This window comes from Anabrus simplex, chromosome 1, assembly GCF_040414725.1.
Source record: "Anabrus simplex isolate iqAnaSimp1 chromosome 1, ASM4041472v1, whole genome shotgun sequence".
Lineage (NCBI taxonomy): Eukaryota > Metazoa > Arthropoda > Insecta > Orthoptera > Tettigoniidae > Anabrus > Anabrus simplex.
In genome coordinates this window covers 1,518,750,291-1,518,771,061 of record NC_090265.1, presented here as the reverse complement: position 1 = coordinate 1,518,771,061, position 20,771 = coordinate 1,518,750,291, and the positions used below count along the sequence as shown (strand labels likewise).

The 20,771-nt window shown below is 39.0% G+C and overlaps 1 protein-coding gene across 3 annotated transcripts in view; it reads right to left on the bottom strand.

The window, feature by feature from the left end:
• Window positions 1-20,771, bottom strand: part of Rlb1 — a 144,114-nt gene that overhangs the window by 82,524 nt on the left and 40,819 nt on the right. For all 3 annotated transcript variants that reach the window (XM_067153273.2, XM_067153271.2, XM_067153270.2), the window contains exon 3: window positions 4,386-4,457. In XM_067153273.2, coding sequence (XP_067009374.2) covers window positions 4,386-4,457 — 72 coding nt within the window. The remainder of the gene's footprint in view (window positions 1-4,385; window positions 4,458-20,771) is intronic.

Here is a 20,771-nt window from a genome sequence, read left to right as displayed (position 1 = left end):
ATGAAGACACGTGTACGATTATTACAGTTCAAAGTCCCTTCTGTCATTGTTATGGACAATGCACCTACCTCTCCGTAATATTGGATAAGACCCCTACATCGAGCGCCCGTAAAGAACTGTTAGTGGAATGGCTGCAGTAAAGAAATATCCCAGCACGTATGTGTATGACTAAATTAGTCGACGAGGTAGGGAAGGAACAAGGGCACGAGGTTATTAGGTTGCCCGCCGTACCACTGCCACTTCAACCTCATTGAGTTGGTACTGGTACGGTAAGGGTGAAGTAAAACATTACGTACGAACTAATAACAAGTCCTTCACAATTACTGAAGTGGAAGTACTGTTCCGGAAGAGTATTGCTCGAATGGATGCGGCTTTGTAGAGTAAAAAAGTTAGCCATGTCGCAACATTAATTAACTCGGCAATGGCAATACATGGCATCAACAGTGACTGTCGGGAATTGATGATCTGACTAGACGACGGTAGTGATAGCAGTGATCTGGAGGGTATCGAGCCTCTACCTGTATGAATCAGGTATGAAAATAAGGTTTCTGGATTTTTGTAAATTTTACACATTTTACTTGAAACCTTTTGTATTAGCACCGGTGTATATTATTCTAACACATGGGTACGACGCACGGGTACCGGAAACCCACCAGAAAACCAACTCGCTGCTTATACTAATCACAAACTTATTTCGTACCTAATATAGTGGTACTACTTGCAAGTACAGACAACCCATGGTGTTCCCCGCGTGATGGTATGAATCAAAAGTAGTTTCATGGTTCTAAATCAATCATCCCTTGGTCGACCCTTTTAGTCGCCTCGCACAACAGGCAGGGGATACCGCGGATGTATTCTGCACGAGTGTCCCCCACCCGCAGGTGGCAGTGTGTTTGGTCCGCGAGAGGTATTTTATTTCCCTCAAGTCCACCGGCAAGCCGGTTAGGACCCCCCTATCTGCCACCTGGTAGTATCACCTCTTCCCCTGCTACGCCAGCGTAGTAGGTTCGTGGCACTGCAGTGTGACCAACATTGTGCTCAGCTGTCATGTGCAACCTCATGCCGGCCCACCTATACATTTATTTCATTGTCAAACGTATTTCATTTCAACTATGTCATATATTCAAGTTGATTGAAACAGGACCGACAATTATGTTCAGTGTTCCACAAACACACGGCAATAATTTTAAATCAGATCCAAGAAATTTCTTAAAATACCCAGCATTTCAAGCCAATGTATAATTTCAGCTGATACATGTATCCATGTAGATGAAAGGTCCAACAAGTCTATTCCGCATTCTTCAAACACATGTGCAGTGTTTTAGCCCAGATCCAAGAACTTTCATAAATTACCAAACGTTTCATGTGATTGTGTGGTATAATTAGTCATTAAGTTTTGTTTCAAAAGATTCACATGTTTTCAGATAATTGTGGCAAGACCGACTGATAAGTCTATGCCGAGTTATAAAAAACATACAACAGTATTTTTACCCAAATCCAAGAACATTAAAGTGCCACATCTTTCATATCAATGTATAAATTTTCATGTCAATGTGTATATTCTCAACTATGGTAATGTATTTGTTTCCAATAGATTGAAACAAGACCAACAAGCCTATTCCGTGTTCCACGAACACACGACAGTTTTTTAAACCCAAACCAAGAACTTCAGTCAATCAATCAATCAATCAATCAATCAATCAATCAATCAATCAATCAATCAATCAATCAATCAATCAATCAATCAATCAATCAATCAATCAATCAATCAATCACTACTGATCTGCATTTAGGGCAGTCACCCAGGTGGCAGATTCCCTATCTGTTGTTTTCCTAGCCTTTTCTTAAATGATCGCAAAGAAATTGGAAAATTATTGTACATCTCTCTTGGTAAGTTATTCCAATCCCTAACTCCCCTTCCTATAAACAAATATTTGCCCCAATTTGTCCTCTTGAATTCCAACTTTATCTTCATATTGTGATCTTTCCTACTTTTAAAGACACCACTCAAACTTACACGTCTACTGATGTCCTCCCACACCATCTCTCCACTGACAGCTCGGAACATACCACTTAATCGAGCAGCTCGTCTCCTTTCTCCCAAGTCTTCCCAGCCCAAACTTTGCAACATTTTTGTAACGTTACTCTTTTGTCGGAAATCACCCAGAACAAATCGAGCTGCTTTCCTTTGGATTTTTTCAGTTCTTGAATCAAATAATCCTGGTGAAGGTCCCATACACTGGAACCATACTCTCCTTTACATCCTTACTACAACCCCTAAATACCCTCATAACCATCTGCAGAGATCTGTACCCTTTATTAACAATCATATTTATGTGATTACCCCAATGAAGGTATTTTCTTATATTAACACCAAGGTACTTACAATGATCCCCAAAAGGAACTTTCACCCCATCAACGCAGTAATTAAAACAGAGGACTTTTCCTATTTGTGAAACTCACAACCTGACTTTTAACCCCATTTATCACCATACCATTGCCCACCGTCTATCTCACAACACTATCGAGGTCACCCTGCAGCCGCTCACAATCTTGTAACTTATTTATTACTCTGTACAGAATAACATCATCTGCAAACAGCCGTATCTCTGATTCCACTTCTTTTCACATATCATTGAAATATATATAAGAAAACATGAAGGTCCAATAATACTGCCCTGAGGAAATCCCCTCTTAATTATTACAGGGTCAGATAAAGCTTCGCCTACTCTAATTCTCCGAGTTCTATTTTCTAGAAATATAGCCACCCATTCAGTCACTCTTTTTTCTAGTCCAATAGCACTCATTTTTGCCAGTAACCTTCCATGATCTACTCTTAGATAGGTCAATCGCAATGCGGTCCATTTGGCCTCCTGAATCCAGGATATCTGCTATATCTTGCTGAAATCCTACAAGCTGAGCTTCAGTGGAATAACCTTTCCTAAACCCGAACCGCCTTCTGTCAAATCAGCTATTAATTTCGCAAACGTGTCTAATATAATCAGAAAGAATGCTTTCCCAAAGCTTACATGCAATGCATGTCAAACTGACTGGCCTGTAATTTTCAGGCCAAGTTCCAAGTAGTTTATGTCTTTGTACATTTCAGTTGAATGTATATATATTTCATCCAGTTTAATTAGAAACAAGACTATCAAGTCCAAGAACATTCTTAAAGCGCTATGTGTTTCATGTCAATTTGTGTATATTTTCAACCAGTGCGTATGTTTCCAGTGTTCCATGTTCCATGAACACACAACAGTTTAAGCCAGAACTAAAAACTTGGTAAGTTCCAAGTATTGCTTACCATGTGTACGTTACAATTCAAGGTGTATGTTTTGCAACCCATTGATGTGTTTTCAGGCAATCGCCATTATGTATATAATTTTTTATTATGATGTCTTATGACAACCAATCGTGCTGTATGTAGGCAACCCTAATGATGATTGTTATCAGATTCCCCTTGATTTGATATTCAACAAGAACTGATGATGACTCCAAGCAAGTCAAAACTGGCCTTCGCCCAATAAATTTAATATATTTTACAATGTGTTAAATGGTGGAACATCCCTGAAACTGTATCATATTAGTTATACGTCAACACGGAAATGAAAATCATAACTTATGATACACAATGAAGATAGAGTAAGACTGCACAAGGAAGAATTTTAAACAAGGCTCTTTAGCTTACACTGAGCATGACAATTTTTTTCTATAACATTCTTATCTGCAATTTGTATATCTATTGAATTTTTATATTAGCAAGTTGCTCTTCCTTTCTTAGGTCAAACATAATTACAGGGTAATCTTCATTACAAGCAATAATTATATTTCAGGCACATATATTGTCAAATATTAAAAAATAACTTCTGCCAACAGAAGGGTGACTGTCTCAAGGTTGAATGGAGGAGGAGGGTGAGGCAGGATACAAAGGTAAAAAAAGGAATTCATCAAATATTAACAGCGGTATGTGAAAAAAGAAAAATTTAGAAGAAAAATTTGGCGGATAGCAAGGGATTCTGTTAATTCAAGAGCATTAAAGAAAGACACATAACAAAGCCCTCCTATTTGGAAGAACTATGTGGGATAAGCATGTCAATATCCAATGCAAAGCATTAAAACATGTGTTAATTTGAGTGGCATGGATATGGATGCCCAGACCGGATAACAGACTTAAAGCATTATATGGACAAAAAATTGGGAGAGTAGCAATGAAACAGGTGGTAATTAAATAAGAAACTAAACAGTACATAGAAGGTGTCTGCCAGGCACATTGTAACTACCACTAGGTCATAATGATTTATGAATGACAGGGTCTTTTCCACAGGAGCTTTCTTTTTAAGACCGGGAAAGCACTATATTGCAGTATATATAACTTTAATACTTACATCCGAAAAGATCTCGGAAGGATTTCTTGTGTCTGATAAGGCAAACTTTGAAACAGCATCTTTCTTCACCTTCTGCGGAAAGTAAAAATTAAATTAAATTAAAGTGGGGCAGCAAGACAAATACTGAAGTTACATATTTTACAAAAGTCATCTTCATGTAGAAAGAATATCAGTGTGTTGCAATAGTTCAATTTTGAGAGTTACTCTGTAGTTCCCCATGGTAGCAATTATACTTGTACGCAATATGTTTTTCAGGCGCCTTAACAAAAAAGAAAACATGTGTAAAATATTATGGAAAAGTCTACACATTTTATTCTTTTTATATAGAAGTCCATCAACTTAGCAGTTTTTTCTTAGCATAAATTGTGCCCTGAAATAGTGATTTCCTTAGTAATGTTATGACTCATCAGAAAGCATTTGACTCCCTCTAGATCAGGACTGCACAACAAGCTGATTCCAGGCAAAGTGGTTTTCATGCAGCCCAGAGCAAGTTCAGGGCCACTTCCTTCTTGCTGTGTTTGCCTCAACATTGCTACATTATTGTTTCCCTCACAGTAGTCCCTCCCCCCTCTCCCTCTCTCATGATCAAATGCAAGGTCCACAACTCTACATAGCGACTGGCAAACCCAAGAAAATCTTCTCGACTTCTACCAAAACTTTTCTAGAGAGACGTTTCCGCACTTACAGAGTGGATGCCAAAATCTTCAGTAGTATGACCTTTAGATATAAGGAGATTTTCAAGTACCCAGACCAAATATGGCAGAACATTATCTGGCTGATAATGGCATTCAATAGGAAAAGGACTAACAGTCTTGTAAACAGAGTGAAATCAACTGTGAGCCTTCTGGCTCAGAGTAAATAAACTGATGGTCCAATTTTAAGGAATTATTCCAAGATGGTTTTTTTTTTTTTGCTAGGGGCTTTACGTCGCACCGACACAGATAGGTCTTATGGCGACGATGGGACAGGAAAGGCTAGGAGTGGAAAGGAAGCGGCCGTGGCCTTAACTAAGGTACAGCCCCAGCATTTGCCTGGTGTGAAAATCGGAAACCACGGAAAACCATCTCCAGGGATGCCGACAGTGGGGATCGAACCTACTATCTCCCAAATACTGGATATTGGAGATTTAAATTTTGGAACATGCTAGGCTTGCATGACTTTACGAAAGGATAGACGTCAACACTGTTGAAATATTTGAATGGATGGAGACGATGACATATACTCTGGACTATTAATTGAAAGGAGTCCAGAGTTTCGCTAAATAAAAGCTGCAGTAGCAATTAAAAATTATGTTTCACGGATTTTGAAGTTAAAATAATGAGGTGAACTTGGGATACAATATAGGTTGAAGAGTGTACGCTGTTAATGCAAGATTTTATTGAAGTGTTTTAACATTGTTACAAGAGCATCAATCAACCATATACAAGGATTGGAACCGGGCATCTTGTGTTTTACTTACTTCTACAATGGTTCATGGTGTGGGTTAGTTTAGTCACGTCCTAGGATGTGAACCATGGGTAACGGCTGAGTGACCTAGTAAGCGGTCCTCAGAGTCAGTATACCAGTAGTTACAGAACGAGTGTGGGCATCTCGGACATATTCTGAGTCGTGGCCTTCCTCGTGCTCAGGCGGCTAGGACTATACAATCCACCGGTGGTCCATAACCCGTTACAGAAGAGATCCTCACTTGGACTATGTGTAAGTAGGGTAGCATCCTGCTTCACAATTTTACCAAGCTCAGAACATTTTAAGCAAACCTCGGACCTATGTGAGTAACGGAGTCCCACTCCCATTTGACAGGCGAGAGTCTCCTTGGAAACAACTTGGCAAAAGAAATGGAATTTGATGGGGAGCTGAACAAATTCTTACAGCAGATCTAAAAAAGCTAGATACATACTTCCAAAAGTGGTGTCTCCGTCCAAATCTCCAAAAGACTGTTGCATCTGTGTTTCATCTCAGAAATAAATTTGCCAACTACAAGCCTACAATAACATTCAGAAATCAATCCTTACAACACTGTCCCTTCCCAAAATATTTAGGTGTCACATTAGACAGATCCCTAACATATAAACATTATATTAACAACACAGCCGCCAAGATCAAAAGTCGGAATAATATTCTTCAAAAATTAGCCGGCACATCCTGGGGCGCAAACAACCAAGTGTTGAGATCTACTGCTCTAGCTCTTTGCTATTCAGTTGCTGAATACTGCGCTTCAACTTGGCTGAACAGTGCTCATACTGCGAAGATTGATGCTCAACTAAATCTGCGCATTATAACTGGTTGTATTCGCTCTACAAATGTGGCCTGGCTGCCTACACTCAGTAATATTCCACTGACTTGCTTAAGAAGGTGTGAAGCTCTTCTAAAACTGTGGAAGAAGACCAGCCAGGACTCCAACCTCCCCGTTCACCAGGATATTACTCAACCTGCCCCTCCACGACTTAAGTCTAGATCTCCACCCTGGCGCACTGCACTTACACTGGAAGAACCTGGGTTCTCCATCACGAATGCCTGGTTACACCAATGGCAGCAGTCTTCTGTTCCCAATCAACATCTTGTGACTCTACCTCATGTTCAACCTCCCGGATTCCATCTACCCAGACGTCAATGGAGGACTTTAAACAGGATAGAGTCAATCAAGGAAGATGCGGCTATACTCTTTATAAATGGGGCTGGCAGAAGTCTTCTGGGTGTGATTGTGGAGCTACCTCACAGACCATCCACCACGTAATTGCCGAGTGTCCACAGAGAGCATTTCAAGGTCCTTTGGAGGACATTCATTACACAACTGAGGAGGCCTTAAAATGGATCAATGGACTTGATTTGGAACTATAGGCTTCTGCTTGTATATATTGTGTAGCCTATATATTGTATATCTATCTGTGCACATCATACGATAAATAAGTAATAATGGAGCTTATGGAAGAAAGAAAGTAGAAGTGGCAGGATCAGCATAGAGGATGCATCTGGATGTGCTAGGAGCAAGTGATATTCGCATAAGGGGAAATGACAAGGAACAGAGAGGAGAAGATAAAGTGTACTTGATGGGTGTTAAAAAGGGAAGGGCAGAGTGTGGGATAGGGCTGTTAATCAGGAATAGTATTACACGGAACATAGTTTCTGTTAGGCACGTAAATGAGAGAATGACGTGAGTAGATTTGGCAGCAGGAGGAATTAGGACGAGAATTGTCTCAGTGTATTCACCATGTGAGGGTGCAGATGAGGACGAAATTGACAAGTTTTATGAAGCACTGAGTGACGTTGTAGTCGGGGTCAACAGCAGGGATAGGATAGTGCTAATGGGCGATTTCAATGTACGAGCTGGAATTAGAACTGAAGGATACAAAACGGTGACTGGTAAATGTGGGGAAGATACGGAAGCTAATGGGAATGAGGAACGTTTCCTGGACTTCTGCACTAATATAGGTTTAGCAGTCATGAATACATTCTTCGAGCATAAGGCTATTCACCGCTACACATGGGAGGCTAGGGGTACCAGATTCATAATAGACTATATCTTAACCGACATCGAATTTAGGAAATCTGTTAGGAATGTACAAATTTTCCGGGGATTTTTCGATGATACAGACCGCTATCTGATCTGTAGTGTACTAAGTATCTCTAGGCCTAGGATAGAGAAACAAAAATCTCTCTGCAAACGAAAAAAGGGTAGAAAATCTCCAGGACGAGAAAATTAGACAGAAGTACATGGATATGATTAGTGAGAAGTACCAAACAGTGGACAGTAAGCAAGTTCAGGATATAGAAAGAGAATGGGTGGCATACAGGGATGCTGTAGTAGAAACAGCAAGGGAATGTCGAGGAACAACTGTGTGTAAAGATTGGAAAAAGCAAACATCGTGGTGGAATGAAGAAGTGAGAGCAGCTTGTAAACACAAAAAGAAGGCTTATCAGAAATGGCTCCGAACAAGGCTGATGCAGGCAGGGAATTGTACGTAGATGAAAGAAACAGAGCGAAACAAATAGTTGTTGAATCCAAAAACCTGGAAAAGCTACGTCAAGCAGCAAGGAAACCTTTCTAAGCAGTAATAAAGAATCTTAGGAAGGGAGGGAAAAAGGAAATGAACAGTGTTTTGCAATTCAGGTGAACTCATAACAGATCCCAGGGAATCACTGGAGAGGTGGAGGGAATATTTTGAACATCTTCTCAACATACAAGGAAATCTTCCTGCTGGTGTCGAGAACAACCGAGCTCATTGGGAGGAGGAAAATGATGTTGATGAAATTACGCTTGAGGAAGTGGAAAGGATGGTAAATAAACTCCACTGTCATAAAGCAGCAGGAATAGATGAAATTAGACCTGAAATGGTGAAGTATAGTGGGAAGGCAGGGATGAAATGGCTTCACAGAATAGTACGATTAGCATGGAGTGTTGGTAAGGTACATTCAGATTGAAGAAAAGCAGTGATTGCACCTATCTATAAGCAAGAGAACACGAAGGATTGCAGTAACTACTGAGGTATCCCATTGATTAGTAGACCAGGTAAAGTATTCAGTGGCATCTTGGAAGGGAGGGTGTGATCAGTGGTTGAGAGGAAGTTGGATGAACACCAGTGTGGTTTCAGACCACAGAGAGGCTGACCGGATCAGATTTTCAGTATGCGCCAGGTAACTCAAAAATGCTACGAGAGGAACATACAGTTGTGTTTATGTATCGTACATGTAGAGAAAGCACATGACACGGTACCGAGGGAAAAGATGTTCACCATGTTGGGGGACTATGGGATTAAGGGTAGATTTTCAAAATCCACCACTCCACCACAGCCGGTCCCAAGCCCGGTTGAGAAAGGAGAAGGGACTCCGGTTACACCCTGTAGAGATCTAAATTGACAGCAGTATGAGCAGGTAGTAGCGACAAACACCAAATCGTGAAGTAATCAGAGGGTGGGCACAGATGCTAAGGAAGCAGACAAACACCCCCCCCCCCCCCCCTTTCACTGTGCTTAGGGGACTGTAGGCCAGTAACCCACATCTCCGAGAAAATGTTATTTGAAACTGCAACAAAGAGAAACCGGACAGAAAAACAGATGATGATTTTTGGCATGAAACAGGTCACGAAAATTGGAAGTTGGAATATATGAATATTCAAAGTTAAAAACTTCATAGTTATTCCGTATTGAACTGAGAATCACACAGGTAAATTGAATTTAAGGGTTCCACCTTTTCAATTTACATTGCGGTAAACAGGAAGACTAAAACAGGTCTGCGCAGAGATGATGAACTACCAACTTGCTATCTTGGGATTAAGTGAAATCTGATGGAAAGACTTTAGAGAACACTGAACACCAGATGGTTTCACCTTTCTATATTCTGGCAATGAAGAGGGAAATGATCACAAAGAAGGCGTAGGAATGCTCCTAAACAAAAGCCTTGTAGAATGGAAACCGATTTTGGGAAGAATTATGACAGCAAAATTTAATACCAACGTTAGGAACGTCAGCATAATTCAGTGTTATGCACCAAATGAAGCAGCAGATGACCAAGACAAGAATAATTTTTATGCCTCACTAAATGAAACGGTGAATGGAATTAAGAAAAGAGATATAACAATTTTGATGTGAGATCTAAATACTAAATTGGGCACTGATAATGAAGGAGTAGAACATATAATGGGAAACCATGGTTTGGGTGAAAGGAACAACAACGGAGAACGCATCATTGACTTATGTGCAAAGAGGGATCTTGTGATACGTGGAACTATTTCCCGCACAAGAATTGTCACAAGATAACATGGATGTCTCCCCATGGTGTGACTGAAAATCAGATAGACCATGCGACCATTTCGAGAAAATGGAGAAGGTCAATGAATGACGCCAGGAATAGACGAGGTGCAGATGTAGGGAGCGACCATCATCTTATCCTAGCACAGTTTTGAATTAAGATCAAAGCAAACAAGCAAGAACTGGAAAGCAAGCATAGCAAATATGATGTGATGAAACTAAGAAATGAAAACTTTAAATATCAATTTAAATTACAGTTAAGAAACCCTTTCGAAGTTCTTGGCAAGGAAAATAAAGGTACAATCGAAGAGGAATGGGAAAAAGTGAAAGCAAATTTTGTTGAAACTAGTGAAGAAGTGCCAGGATTCAGAGAAAGGGGAGTAATGAAATGGCGTATGGCTTTTAGTGCCGCGAGTGTCCGAGGACATGTTAGGCTCGCCAGGTGCAGGTCTGTTGTTTATAAGTTTCATTTCCGTATTGATGGCTATCACTTTACATAAAAACAATATATATACAATTCTCCACCTTATCAATACGAGTTTATTTTACATTAAAAATATTCAAGACTAGTTTCGACCCCTATGGGGTCATCCTCAGTTGACAATTGTAAATTGTTCATAAAAACATCACATAGTAAAAGTTAGACTAGTTTAGGCTGATCATTAATGTTTGGTGTGTCTAGTACATGACTAGTGTGCATTGTTCATAAAGACACATATTACCTTATAAGGTAATATGTGTCTTTATGAACAATGCACACTAGTCATGTACTAGACACACCAAACATTAATGATCAGCCTAAACTAGTCTAACTTTTACTATGTGATGTTTTTATGAACAATTTACAATTGTCAACTGAGGATGACCCCATAGGGGTCGAAACTAGTCTTGAATATTTTTAATGTAAAATAAACTCGTATTGATAAGGTGGAGAATTGTATATATATTGTTTTTATGTAAAGGTGCAGGTCTTTCGATTTGACTCCCGTAAGCGACCTGCACGTCGTGATGAGGATGAAATGATGATGAAGACAACACATACACCCAGCCCCCGTGCCAGAGGACAGAGAAAGAGGAGTAAAAGACTGGACAACAGAAGATACATGGCAGAAGATCAAAGAGAGGAAGGAAGTTGAACAAACACTAAATCAATGCAAAACGCATCACCAGAAGCTAACTGTACAGAAGAATTGTAATGAAAAAGATAGGGCAGTGAAAAGAAGTGCTAGGAAAGAAAAGCGAAAGAGGGTGGAGGGCCAAACACTCAAAGCAGAGACTGCTGCTGGAACAGGGAACTTGAAGACTTTATACGAGGTGACAAAATCCTCTCAAGATAGAAGATCCAGAGAGGAGGCCCTATAAGGAGTAAGGAAGGAAATATGCTTTGGAGAAAATTAACAACTGAAGAGATGGATGAAGCATTTTGAGGAAGTGTTAAACATGGACTGGGGAAATGTTTGAATGGAAGAAGAAAGGGAAGAATAAATAATGCCAGAAGAGATAGACACAACAATCAACACCGACCCAATTACGAAGGAGGAAATAATGCAGTGAGCTCGCAGTTGTGATCAACAGTGTTCTGTAAGAAGGAAGTCAGCTTCCGGATGAAACTATCTTTGCATCGGTCTGTTTTCAGACCAACTTTGGTTTATGGGAGCAAAAGCTGGGTGGATCAGGACATCTTATTCATAAGTTAGAAGTAACAGGCATGTAAGTAGTGAGAATGATTGCTGGTAAAAACAGGTGGGAACAATGGCAAGAGAATACTTGAAATGAGGAGATAAAGGCTAAGTTAGCAATGAACTCGATGGATGAAGCTGTACACATAAACCGGCTTTGGTGGTGGGGTCATGTGAGGCAAATGGAGGAGGATAGGTTACCTAAGAGAATAATGAACTCTTATGGAGGGTAAGAGAAGTACAGGGAGACCAAGACGATGATGGTTAGACTCAGTTTCCAACGATTTAAAGGTAAGAGGTATAGAACTAAATGAGGCCACAGCATTAGTGGCAACATTTAGTAAATTCAGAGGCTTGCAGACTGAACGCTGAAAGGGACAACGGTCTATAATGATGATGTATGTACTTCTACATCTACATGCAGTTCTGTGTGTGTGACTTACCAAGATTATAGGCAGCACCAGTGCTACTACATTGCAATTTTACCTGTGTTTTTGGCGAGGCCTGACTACATATTTATTATATGTGGAAACAAAGTGAAATTGTATTCAGGAGTGTAAATTAAAGCAGTGGAAATAAATGCGAAAACTGAATATTAAGTTAACTGTTCTTGATGAAAACACATGAGTCTGAGCATCACATTCTTAATAAGGCAAGCGTGAAGTTTAGAGATTGTGCATTATTCAAGATGTGTGGCATGAACGTAACCAATCTTTTCAAGTTTCATGGATATCGAATGGTGTTGGATTGTGATAATAACAAGTGCCAGTTGATGTGCTTTAAGATGACCAACTAAATGACCAAGAGGGACCTCGAGATGAACAGAATGGACTGAATTATGCAAGCCAGTAGCGTGGGGTCGCGATGGAGCCATTGCCATTTTGCTAAGATTTAATCTTCTTTTGATGACCTCAGAACAAACTCCTGGTTCCACGTGACATAAATGATAGTGCTTTTATATTAAGGTACACGATGATGGTAGATTTGACGATATCTTGTCAAGGAATGCCTGTTTAGAAGTGTTGAGTCTTTAATGTGAAGATGTTTTAAGTTATAAGAAAAGCTAAGTGGAGATGCTTTTTTTCTTTTGTATTGCTTATTCTCTTTATGTTTGTTTGTTTAATACACTTTTACTAGTACATAGTATGATATTAATTAATTGGAGCTTGCGGGAATATATATATGATCCCCCCTTCTTTCATTCAATGGGGATTATGTTTGTGCAGTCTTAAATATAAAATACTTATGATATTCAAAATTATCAGGATGATGAATGCTGGAACTTTATCTTTGCAAAATAATAAACTAATAGTGTGTGCTCAAGATTAAACAGTTTATTTATATTTATCTATAGTAGTGATGGCATTAAACAGCAAACATCATGCTAGGAAACCGTCCACTGGAAAGTGTGGAAAACTTTACATACCTCAGCAATGTAATATCGTGAGATACACTAGCCACAAAGGAGATGGCAATAGGGTGCAGAAGAGCTCTCACTTTTACCAGCAAGTAAGAACACTCCTCTAGGATCCCGAAGTACCAACAAAATCAAAGCTGGAGATGTTCAATCAGTACTTCATAAGTTAGACTGGCAGCGTAGCACTGATGATAAAGATGTAGATTCCCATTGGGAATCTGAAATGCACTAGCCATGCGTCTTGGTGGGTGTGGTATTTACCAACTGATGAGCCCAACTTAGCACACTGGGGCGAAACGCTGGCAACCAGGAATGAGTTAGCTGAAAAATTTATAATGTCCAATAACGGACCAACTATATTGGTATTAGCGTTGCACTGTTCGTTAAGTGAGAAAATGTGCAGTTTTTAATTTATTTTTTATGATAACATTGCTTTTAATTGCTATATTCCTGCAGACATCATTGTAATGATCTATGTTGACTTCAGCTGGAAAAACCACAAAGACAACCTTTCTGAGAATTCCGCAGTGAAGCACGGGTACATCAGCTAGTATCTCAATAAGACAAGAGTGAAAGAGGCTCGTCAACGGTACCCGGGAAACTGGAACTCTAAAATGATGATGACGACGATGATGTATTGGTAATATGCAATTTTATCTAAATGTATTAAATCATGGTTAATGCGTGTTGTTACGTTTCATATTTATAGGGATGAATATGCTATGTGATCTAAAATAACCAGATATGGTGATGGTGGTGATTATTGTTTTAAGAGGAAGTACAATTGGGCAACCATCCTCTAAATAACCAGACAGATTATCTGAGTCTGTTTATAATTACTTTACGGTAAGCAAAGCAAGTTAGGAAGTTTGCGTATATGAATTTGGGATGCCAATCGTCAAATAATAATTTAAGGAGTGCTAAGCTAATTTCACATGGAATGTCGTGATGATAACATTTGTTAATGGTAGGATTAGATATGTATCAAACGGGATTGAATCTTCAGAATATGAATCGTAATGAGATGGAATATTGATGGTAATGGATTATTTTTACGACAGGATATTACGAGATTGTGTCAGCATATGGGAAGCTTTTTTGTTTTTGTTTTGTTAGTGGTGTAATGTTGCACTAACACATCGAAGGTTTTCAGCATTGTAAGGATGAGAAAGGTAGGGGACATGGCCATGGCATTAATAAAAGTACATCCCCAGCATTATAAACGGGAAGATGTCTTCCAGATATTTTAAATGAATGTAGTAATATGGGATGATGATATGATTTAAATCTGAGTCTTTGTAACCATAGCTATGATTGTGTTTAATTCTGCAAGTATGGTACCAAGAGGTAATAGTGTTGGTGTAATAAATTATTTAGAGTATGTAGAAGTATGCAGAGGTATGGATCTTCAATTGTGAGCCGTAACAATAGCTAGACCACCCAGCTTCGTTGGTATGACATAGTTGTATTAATGAAGTCTTCTAAGGATAATCACACGGGATGAGAACGGACAGATTATCAGCCACGATTCACAATTTTGCTACATACAGGAATACTGCGAGTGGAATTGCCTAGTAGGACGTGTTATGTAGTATACACGATCATCCAGAAACTGGTACACCGGTTCTATTTCAGTATTATCCTTATATGAACCTGAGTGCTGTATATATGCTTAACAAGGGAAGCTGTTCATCCAAGGAGGCAGGAGATTTCATCTGGACTTTTGTACTGATCCCATTGCATATTATGATTATCTGCTGGATATATATATATATATATTTTTCAGGTTAGATTGTGTAGTAGTTTGTGTTTTCTTTGCATGGTCCAGTAGTGGTTGAGGTTATGTCATTATTTAGATTCTTTGCAGCTGATATTAGAGGACCACGTCTATTTACTGTTTTCTGACAGGTTTTACAGCACTGTACATATTGTTGGTGTCACACTTTGCTGTTAAGGTACAAGCTGATGCTTGTCTGTCTATATCAGTCCCTCAATCCTGAGGATCGTGATCTCTGTAGACATTTCTTTGTACCCGTTTCCATCCTCCATGTTCTGCTATACGGGTAGATTGTTTGAACGTTGTCTTTGCTGCATGTTTTATGCCATCTGTCCAGCATATAGGTGCTCGCCCATGTTCCCTCTTTCCCGGCACGTTTTCCAAGATTATGTGCTTTTCAAGGCTTCCTTCTCCACGATGCATAATATGACCAAAGAATTGGAGAATCCTCTGTTGACATTATGCCAATAACCTGGTACTGATGTTCAGCTCCTTGAGAATGGATTCATTGGTTCGAAATGCTGTCCAAGGAATGCGAAGCATACTTCTCCAGCACCACATCTCGAATGAGTTGATCTTATTCGAATCTGAAGCTCGTAAAGTCCACGTTTTAACACCACAGAGGAAGATAGAGAATACCAGTGTCTGTACTAGTCTCATCTTTAGCTTTACAGAAGTGGAGTGATCCTTCCAAATATGAGATAACCGAGACATGATGTTCCTGGCCATGGCAATCCTTCTGATCTCCATTTCACAGCTGTTGTTGCTAGTTATAATGGCACCCAGGTACAACATTTCTGAAACTATTTCCATTTCGCTGAAGGCACCGAGTTCATTCAGCTTGCCAGGTCTATCAACTACCATAATTTTTGTCTTTTGCATGTTGATCTGCAAACCCAAACTGATGCTCTCAGTTCCGACACAGTCTAAAAGCTCTGTCATTTCTGCCTCATCCATGGCAATCAATAGAGTGTCATCTGCATATCGGAGATTCAATATCTTTCTGCCACCAATAGGAAATCCACCAGTCCATCCAGCCAATGCAGTTCTCATATGTACTCGCCATAAATATTAAAAAGCTGGAGTGACAATATACAGCCTTGGTGAACGCCCCTTTGTGTCTAGAAGATTTCAGACATCTTGACATCATGACAACTGCTGTGTTAGACTTATATAGATTCTTTATCAACCAGATAAGATGCTTTGGAACTCCCATTTCCAACAACACTTGCCAAAGTTTCTCCCACTGAACAAGTCAAAGGCTTTCCTATAGTCTAGAAAGTAAATGATCATAGGAAGCTAGAATTCTCTGCTCTTTTCGATTAGTTGTCAGATGTTCAATAGCTGTTCTCTTGTGCCTTTTCCTTTGACGAAACCAGCCTGTTCAGGGGGAATCTCTGAACTAATATAATTTTGGAGTCTGTCTTTTAAGATATACAACATGATCTTGCAAGCATGTGAAATTAACGATAAAGTCCTATAGTTATCACATTTCATTGTTGGGATGAAGATGGATGTCACTCAGCTGGCCATTTGACATTTCTCCATATTTTATTGCAAATGTATGTGATAATTTGAGCACCAATATCGCTCATCTCTGTCAGTAGTTCAGCTGTTATGTTGTCAGAACACAGTACTTTGTACGGTCGCAACGATGTGATTGCCCTTTTCGTTTCCTGAAGTAAGATGTTTGGTTCTTGTTCAAACCCTCGCCATTCAATCATCGGCTGTACTGTCTCTTCTTTATACAACTCCTCACAGTACTGTTTCCATCTATTCAATACAATTTCAAAATCATGTATCCTATGAGCATTAGAATCTTCTATGGACCAAACACGAGGTTTGTATTTATTTGACAGCCGTTTTACTTGATGGTATATATCTTGTGTCTCATTGTGATGGCAATGAGTTTCAATTTCTTCACAGATTTCTGACAGATACTTATGTCTGTCTAAGCGGCAATTACGTTGAATATCACGACACAGCTCAAAGTATCTGTCTTGAATGTGCAAGCCTGTTTCTTTCAGTTGTTTCCGCTGTTCTATGAGCTGCCATGTATGATCACGATGGCTCTGTATTAGAGACGAATGTTTCATTGCAATGGATTTTGTTTGAGATCTTCCCATTTGGACCCTTCTAGTGTTCGAAAGAACATTTTGGATTTCCACACCAAAACTCCTTAAGTTATCACCTTCCACGTTTTGCACTTTACAAGGTACACGGCGCATAACTCTGAATTTCAACCGGAACACCATAAACAGTAGTTGGTGATCTGTGCCACAATTTGTACCAGGGTATGTTTTTGAATTGATGACAGAGGATTTTCAGCGATTGTTAACCAATATAAAATCAATCTGATTTCTATGAAGACCATCAGGGGAACACCCTGTATACAGTCGACGAATATAATGTTGAAAGAATGTGTTAGTTACACATAATTCACGTTCCATACAAAACTGTAGTAGCCTCTCTCCACTATCATTTCGCTTTCCAATGCCATAATGAACCACATTGTGTCTAAACTCACTGTCAGTGGTTGTTTCTCCAATCTTTGCATTAGTCTCCAAGAACAACTGATATTTCCCTACTTGGGATATTCTTCATTACATCATCTAATTCTCCATAGAATTTCTCGATTTCTTCTTCGCTCGAAACAGATGTAGGCGCATACACTTGAATGATATGAAGTTTACATGATGCTGCCTTAAGTGTTAAGCGGATGATTCTGTCATTAACACATGAACATCCATCCACTAGATTTGCCAAATGTGCAGGGACAATTATTGCAACATCATTGGTGCGCTCACTATCTGGTCCAGAAAAGTACACCGTATTACACTTTGTGGTGCAGAAGAAGCCATTACCTTTCCAGTGTGTTTCAATGATCTGAAGTTCCCAGGTTGCAAGAGTCCCCTTACATTCCAAGTTGCTATTTTATTTTGGCGTCGAAGAGATGTTCTCTTTAAGATGTTACTCCTCCCAGTCGCACATTTCCACACAAGGCCTCGGAGACTGAAGAGATCCAAAATATTTGCAAAAATTTTGATGGTGTTTTGAAGAACAAAGGAGGTCCCATAAAGTATTAAAATATGACTTTCTGTTACTGCAGAACTGATTTTTCAGTAGTTTTTACAACTTTTATTATGAGAATATATTTTTTTGTATCTTGTTTGGATTAATTTGCATGCTATTGTAATATTGCACCCTAAGATTTTCTAGGGGAAAAAATGAAAAAAATAAGAATTGGGTGTTGAAGGGTTAATTTTGAAATACATGTGGCTTGTGAAACATCTAGAAGAAGTTTTACTGTATGCATGCCATTATCTAAAGTTGCTCCTCACAAAAGCATGTTCGACATTAACAGTAAAAGAGCACACATTCCTTCATCTCGCAACAATTACAAAAAATAAATAAACACTATTTACAATATTGCAGAATACAATGGCTTCAGTAGAACCTTTGTCAACAGAATATCGTCAATAGATATAAGAACAGACTTAAGACTACCCTAGCAAAAGATTCCACTCCTAAAGAGAAGATTTCTACCTTCACATTCAATAGTAATAGCATTTACCAAATTTCTAATATCTTTAAAAATCATAACATCAAAATAGTGTTTAGGACCTCCCACACCAACTCCAGACTTATTTTCAATTCGCATACTATCAACGAACAATAATAATAATACCACCACTTGGTTGACAGAAACCGAGAAGGATATTAAAGAACTGGGAATAAGAGATCTCCAAAACAGTCTGTGAGACGCACCCTGAAGGAAGTCCGTGGATTTCAGGGAAAACTCTGAAGGAAAGGTACACCTGGACAGAAGAGAGAAAGGAGTTACATCAGCAGAAGATGCGACAATACTGGGCAAAGATCAAAGCCCAACAGTTGAAGTAGGTCCATTCGAAAGAAGAAAAAGAAGAATAGATGAACGGCAGAGTTTACAAATTAGAATGTCAATCCTGTGGTCGAGCAAAAGACATTAGTACCACCATTTAGTGTACTTCTTGCAATCAGTTTGCTTGCAAGAAACCTGTAAAAGTTACCTACACATGTGATTCTTGGAACAGCAAGAAGAATTTCTTAAAGTTAGTTTATGTACTTGTGATTGGAACAGAGTACATTAGAATATGCACAGATGCTTGTGTAATTGGATCAAATTTCTTTAAAGTTTTCAAGCGTGCAAATAACAGTGTTGCATTTTCACTTGCTACAGTGTATAATATGCTAACATTTGTAGTTATTAGTGATGTGGATAAATAAAATTTGGTGAAAATGAGATATTTACCAATAATATGTGTTGTTGAAGTGTGGGCTATAAAGTACACCATGCGCCTGGTCATGTGTCATTTTTAGGCGAGCCTGCTGGAGGGTTAAACTTTGAAGCCCCATAGAATCTTTTCTTTTACTGATTTTTAAATCTGGAAATTCACAAATCTTAGTATATTCATTATAAATGTGTAACTTATTTTCATTATTGAATTTCAACACACGATAAGGCAAAAGAACTATTAAAATATTATCTGACTATGTACATGTGTAGGAAAAAAGGGGCTCATTGCACTGATCTTATAAGTCTCTATTTTACTGTTTAATTTCATTATCATTAGTAAAATAACAAGAGAAATATATAAATTATGAACATTTTTCAAGCCTCTGACAGGCACAATAACACATTTAAAAATATTTATAACAATTTTCCAATTACTTTAGTAATTATTACGTCCATCACATCCCGTAACAAAGGCTACAGTTTATTAACTGTGAGGAATTCTTGAGAAATTATCACTTGCCTCACAACCACAGAAACTCTCTTGTAAGTCTAAGAACTTCTTGGCAGATATGGGCACAGAAACTCTCTTGTAAGTCTAAGAACTTCTTGGCAGATATGGGCAAAGCTCCAAGAGAAGAAAAGCATTGTGCTATGTTGGGGTAATCAAGTGAAGGTGAGAATTACACCATGAAGGAAATTATGCATTTACCTTAGCCTCCTCTGGCAGGTCAAACTGGCCAATAGGATCTCTTCCATTTCGCTACTCTGGAGACGGATTCCCAAGCTCTGTTGTAAGTGGTCCGGAAGTTCAACAACGGTCCTCTCTGGATCTTGATCTCTGTTACTGGTAGGGATGGAAATGGTGACTTCTTCACATACCTCTCATCCAAGAAGTTCTTCCATCTCTTAAACAATGTGTGGTCAACTGTTAGAACGTCGAACTGTGAGGGCTTCTGATAAACGGTTTTGATGACAGAGATCCAGTTTCTAGGAACATTTGCCTGAGCTTTTGAATTCATCAAACCCATGTTCTTATTGTTCTCAAGAAAAGAATGGCCCCTTACATGGAAAGTTACAGTTTTTCCTCAATGTTCACCATGTTGAAGAGGGACTGAAAGAAAGTGAAGTTCTTCTGCTGCTCACTACACGACTCACAGAACATACTCAGGTGCATTACATTAGAATAGTTGTAGATGAAGTGATGAAACAAGGAGCACACATCGCCACTTCTCTTTCTGCCTTCATGCTCTGGACACACATGAAAAACCCTTTTGGAAGTGGACAGTACATGGATGTTAAATGCAAACACAGATAACTGTCTCCTGTAGCAAACATTCATGGAGATGGCAGGAACAGACAAATTTTTTCCACAGTCAAAGCAAATTGCCTCAAATTCACAATGACTTCTTGTTTTATTCTTATGTATTGTTTTTCTCAAATAAATTGCTTCTGTTCTGCTTAGCTAACCTCTTACTGCTTGTACACTGAGCATG